Source organism: Zootoca vivipara, chromosome 5, assembly GCF_963506605.1.
Source record: "Zootoca vivipara chromosome 5, rZooViv1.1, whole genome shotgun sequence".
Classification (NCBI taxonomy): Eukaryota; Metazoa; Chordata; class Lepidosauria; order Squamata; family Lacertidae; genus Zootoca; species Zootoca vivipara.
Genome location: NC_083280.1, coordinates 89,184,382 through 89,190,381, shown reverse-complemented (window position 1 = coordinate 89,190,381; position 6,000 = coordinate 89,184,382). Strand labels below are relative to the sequence as shown.

Here is a 6,000-nt window from a genome sequence, read left to right as displayed (position 1 = left end):
ATGGGGAAAGGGCGCTAGGACCCGGGGGGGACCCCCTTGCAAGCGGTATCGGCTCTGCTGCATTATAAATACTTCTCCAAAATGCGGCGGAGCTCTTTTCTCCCTTCGCCACCGCCTCCGCACCATTAAAAAAAGCTGCTAGCGTAGAGCAGCCTCTTGGCAGGCAAGCTCCCCCCCTTTTTTCCCCTTTTCCTTTTCTCCCCCCTCCTCCTTCGACATTTCCTAAGCCCCCTTTCCCCCCCTCCTTGGTCGGTTTGCATGCATTGTCTGTCTCCCAAAATGGTTTGTGAGACTAAGATAGTGGCGGAAGACCATGACTCGATTTCAGGAGCCAAAAAGGAGAGCCTGCTCGTCTCCTCGTCCGCTCAGATGTGGCCCTCCTCTCGGGCCGGATCGCCCTCGCCCGCCGCGGTGCAGCCACAGCCGCCGAGTCCCGCGCCCGACGGCGAGGACAAGAAGGGGAGCGTCTGTATAAGGGAGTTTCACCCTTCCGAGCAGGAAGTGGTGCGCCGCATCTTCTACGAGGGCATCATGGAGAGGATCCCCAACACCGCCTTCCGAGGGCTCAAAGACCAGCCCTGGACGCAGATGGTCTACGGGACAATGGCCGGTAAGTGCGATCGCGGTTGCGAACATGGGGGTGGGAAAGAACCGGAAACTATCGCCTTAACTCACCCCCCCCCCGCATCTCCCGGTGCACAGCAGGGGGATTGGGGGAGGCGGCGGATGCTCCATTCTCCGCAGCGCCGACGGCTGCTCCGACGGCGCGCCCGGCTGCATCTCCCTTGCCGAGCCGGAGCGCGCAGATGCGCGCGAGAGGGAAGGGCCCTCTGCGGGCCGATGGGACGCCTTTCCGGGTCAAGCGAAGCCGGCCTGATCGCCTCCCCGCTCGGGGGCTAGGCTCTCCCCCCACCCCCGGCATGTGGCCGCTCGCGGGTGGGAGAAAAGAGAGCAACGCCTCCGGCGCGCAGCAAGGTCCCTCTGCGGAAGGTGCGCACCTCCCTTTCCTCCTTCGCCAGCGATTCGGAGTCACTCCGCACCAGCGGGGCAAGGAAACTTTGGCGAAGTGACCTTTGCGCGAGTTTCCTGCGGCTCGGCGCAGAACTCGATTTCGCAAGTGCCGGTCCGTGCACCTTTTAGCCCTCGCCGGGCAGCGTTCACACGTGACTGCAAACCAGGCGAGCATTGCTTGCCACTCTCCTACTGCCGGAAAGCCCAGCGGACGGGCGAGCCTGCCTCGCTGCGCTTGGGGGAGGGGGCAGCATGTCTGAAGAGCAGAGCAGCTGCCGGACAGAAAAAGTCGCCTTGTGTCTAGGAGTCTGCTGCCGCCCCGCATTTCCCAGGGACGTGGCTGGAGGCTGGAGAGACGAGCAGACAGGGTCAGCGAAGCGGGGACTGTTGCAGCTTTAGCTTCGCGGAGGTGCAAAGTTGGCAAGTGGCCTCAGGGGGAAGCTCCTGCAGCCAAGAGCATGCAGCCACTGCGGCCTCGAGTTAGCTTTTGCAATCGGAGAACAAATTCATGCACATTCCATTCTGGCAGGTGTGCTCAAACCGCTACATACTCTGTGCGTGCACACATATTGTGGCAGGGAGGGGAGATATTTCCTTTGGGTGTGCATGCCTCCTTTACATGTGCTCTGTGCGCGTCTCATATGACAGGCGCCTCCCCCAACTGGTGCAAGAGCTCAGAGAGAGGTGCTTTTTCACCACAGACCTGAGAGGACACGCTACCAGCCTGCCTGGACCGCGATATCTTGCCTGACTAACTAGCAGTTATAAATGTCCATAGTGATCACTCAAAGCGTTATATGAGTACCAGCATCTTCTTGTAAAGGCCAAATGCTTGCTAGTTAAACAGATCAACTGTGCCCTGTTAAAGCTCATGCACACAAATTGCAGCAAGCACTAATTATCGGTGACTATTCCAGACAGTTTATCCTCCCCCTCCCTGCCACCTGATTATGAGCAGCAAATAAGCGCGGGTTGCTCATTTCCTTAGAAAATCCAGCCTTGCACATTATATGCAGGAAAGATCTATACAATTGAGAAATGGGACCTTCAGGGTCCCATTCGGTAGGGGCTTAGGTGCATCCCCCCCCCCTAGCTGTCGATTAGTGTCCAGAACTTACTGGTTGCCTTTTCGGTCTTTTATTTTTGCCTCCGTTCTACCAGCAATCTTGCCTGCTTTTTAATTTTAATATACAGTACATATTTCTTTTACTGAAGGAAAACTGAAGTTCATAGCAAATGGCAAAACTGCTCTGAGGACTGTGGAGGGGGACAGGGAGAGAGGAGAATTTGTGATTGCACAGCTACCAGCCATTTGGCACTGTGCATTGCTGACTTCTTCTGCTTCAAACTGGCAGAAAAGGTTTTCTCTGAGCTAGGAGAGGAGATAACATTTGATAACACTGTTTTGAAGGGGAATTGCAGAACGGACCCACCTCGGCTCCGCGCTGCATTCAATTCTGGGGATCCAGAGACTTCACATGCCTCTGATGACTGGGAAAAGATAAGTGTATTTGCATCCACCCTGAAATGGGTAAAAATGCCTCTGTCTCTGGATTACTCCCCAGTGCGTCAGTTCAGTTGTGGGTCAGGAAAATGGATTTCCTCTCATCTCTCCATAAATAATATTGACAGTCTAATATTTTCATCCTGCTTGTCTGTAAAAATAAGAGGGAGCCTAGCGGATTTCACTTGGGAGAGAATAAATACCACAGTCTTCGGGCCACAACTGAGAAGACTGCATTTTTCTCCCCCATTTGCCTAAATTTCATGAGTTCATATGGGAGTTTCGGGGGGGGGGCACCACATTTTATTTCAAAAACTCCCATATGAACCAACCTGGCTTCTATGATGCCCTTTAAGGCTTTAAAGGTCAGCACCTGCACTTTAAATCAATGAAACAAGATAGACAACCAGCTCCAGTTACGCTCCCGCTGCTTCAGAAGTAGTGCAGTCCCGTTCAGAATACTGTAGGTTAAAAAATCCTCGCACAAATTTCCAATAGCGCCTCCACCTTATATGGTTCAAGTTCCGTTTGTTTATCTCGCTCATTCCTGAATCAATTGTGTGTTGCTTCTGTTGCCTCCGCACAATGGAAGATTAAAAAAAAACCCTGAGAGGTGCCACAAACGTATGATTCTCCAGCCCAAACTTTTGGATAACTTCTCCCACTGTTTCCATGTAGATGTTGAAAAGCAAGGGAGACGAGATGGAACCTTGTGGTGTCCTGGAAGCCAATGGCCATTGGGTGGAACATCAAGTCTCCCAGCACACCTTCTGGGATCAGCCTCGCAGGTACAAGTGGAACCACTGCCAAACAGTGCCTCCTAATCTCATCCTTGCAAGGCATCCTAGAAGGATATCGTAGTCGTAGCCAATAGTCGTGAAAAGCACTGAGAGCTCCAGCAGAATCTAGCAGGGTCACATTTCTCTCCCCACCCCATTCTCCCAAGTGATTGCCTAAAAAGGTACCCTGGCTAATTGAGCAACAATAAATTTCAAGTATTTTATTTAATGCAGGTATCTGCAAAAGTTCCCTCTCGAGGAATTCCCCCCTTCCTTACAGAGGAGAAGAGGCTTCTTCCAAAATAATGGCTGCTATGGTGACAGCACATAGGAAGCCTGTTTTTGCTTCGGAACAATTCGCTTTTATTCCACTGTCAAATTAGTCGAGTATTTAACCAGCTAAGATTTTGTTTGACTGAATGACGGATGTACTCAATTTCTTTCCAACCTCAGTTTAATATACTGTTTTAGTGTGGTAATCCTGTTCCATGGAATAATAATAATAATAATAATAATAATAATAATAATAATAATTTATTATTTATACCCCGCCCATCTGGCTGGGTTTCCCCAGCCACTCTGGGCGGCTTCCAACCGAATATTAAAAACAGTACAACATCAAACATTAAAAACTTCCCTAAGCAAGTGGAAGCAAGCCACTCATGAGTTAAACACCATTTGGACTTACTTCCAAGTAAATGTAAACAGGATTGTCCCGGAATGAACATGGAAATGCATTACGCATGTATAAACTTAGCGAGAAAATCATAATGTGTGAGGGTTTTTTTTAAAAAAAGTATAAATGCTGTGTTTTATTCAAGCAATGATTACAAATATGCCCAGTATTAGAGATGGAACTGCAAGTATCCAAATTGGGGCTAAACTGTACACAGAACTAATTGTAGGCTGGAATCCAAAGAGTTAAATTTATTTGATAATGCTGAGGTTGCTCCTAAGGGCCTAACTATACTTGACACTAATCTCATTGCTTGCAGTCAGTTTTTCTTTATTTAATTACAAGCGTAGCCTCCCCCCCATCCCATTTGATAGGCTTAGAGAAAGGCTCCCATTGGCCCCTAAGACTTGCTGCATGCAAGTGGGAGCGCTCTTCAAGATCCTGGCAAGGGAGAGGAGGTTTTCAGGTTTCCTTCCCTATATACTTTGCTACCAAGAGTAATCGCGGGGGAGGAAGTAATAAATAATAATGATATGTAATCATAATCGAAAAGGTAAAGGTAAAGGGGCCCCTGACCATCAGGTCCAGTCGTGTCTGACTCTGGGGTTGCGGCGCTCATCTCGCTCTATAGGCTGAGGGAGCCGGCGTTTGTCCGCAGACAGCTTCCGGGTCATGTGGCCAGCATGACAAAGCTGCTTCTGGCGAACCAGAGCAGCGCACGGAAACGCCGTTTACCTTCCCACCGGAGCGGTCCCTATTTATCTACTTGCACTTTGACGTGCTTTCGAACTGCTAGGTTGGCAGGAGCTGGGACCGAGCAATGGGAGCTCACCCCGTTGCAGGGATTCGAACCGCCGACCTTCTGATCAGCAAGCCCTAGACTCTGTGGTTTAACCCACAGCATATAATTAGCATCTCTTGGAAGTTAAGACCTAAAGCCCCCTTGCTTTATATATCTCTGCTAGCTTTAGGTGCAAAGGGATAATAATAATAATAATTTCTGTGAGAGAGAGATGTGTATGTGTGAGAGAGAGGTGAACAGATGTATGGAAAAGTGAGCTATTAATGGATACTAGGAGCAGTGGCTGCTTGCTCCCTCCCATGTTCAGAGGCTGTGTGCCTTTGAATGCCAGTTGCCAGGGAACAAAGCAGAAAGTGTATTGCATTCACATCCTCCTAGTGGGCTTCACAGAGGCATTTGGAGAACTATGGTTACAAACACTAGTTTGGACTTGGTAGGCTAATCCAATAAGCCTCATCTTTATATTCTTAAGTTCTGCGTTTTAACAAGCAGATCTCTTCTCGTGTCTACTTTAGCCCTTAGCTTTTCCATCTGGGAAAGCAGGTATAAATAAAAATTGAAAATAGGAGCTATCAACACGGTGCTTAGCAAGCCATGGGCTGTGAAACGGTATGAAGTTTGAGCCCTGGCCCATTGCCAAGCAGAGGCAGAGGAAAATCGTATTTTTAATTGCAAGAGATGTCCAGATTGTGCCAGGAAGCTAGTCCACCGACCACTTTCCCTCCCTGTTGAGGCATGTGGGAACAAATGTCTGCTTCTAGACAGAGTTTTGAATCTATTGTGAGGTGTTTTTAATCATTTCTTCCTGTTGGTTATCAATGCTCAGGGAGAGAGAGAAGAATGTTTGAAGTGACTGACTGGTGGCGCCATTGCAAAAGGTTTGACTCTTGGGTTCTTGGTCTGTTCTTCCATGATGAATGCCTTCTGGCCGGGGACGAGTTGCCCTGGCCGGAGGGAGGCATATGTTTGGCAGAAGTCTTGCAAACCTGATCAGGAAGGCTTTAAAGCAGGCATCCCCAAACTTTGGCCCTCCAGATGTTTTGGACTACAATTCCCATCATCCCTGACCACTGGTCCTGTTAGCTAGGGATCATGGGAGTTGTAGGCCAAAACATCTGGAGGGCCGCAGTTTGGGGATGCCTGCTTTAAACAGTATCCTGAAGGGAAGGGCGATGCAATAGGCAATGTAATACTAGAAGATAGCACGGCAACAGGTACTGACTGACAA

The 6,000-nt window shown here is 49.5% G+C and overlaps 1 protein-coding gene across 1 annotated transcript in view; it reads left to right on the top strand.

The window, feature by feature from the left end:
* The first annotated feature begins 258 nt into the window (after positions 1-258).
* NAT8L (N-acetyltransferase 8 like) overlaps positions 259-6,000 on the top strand; it is a 47,629-nt gene continuing 41,887 nt past the window's right edge. Inside the window, exon 1 of the mRNA XM_035138309.2 lies at positions 259-610. Within this exon, the coding sequence (XP_034994200.1) occupies positions 259-610 (352 nt within the window). The remainder of the gene's footprint in view (positions 611-6,000) is intronic.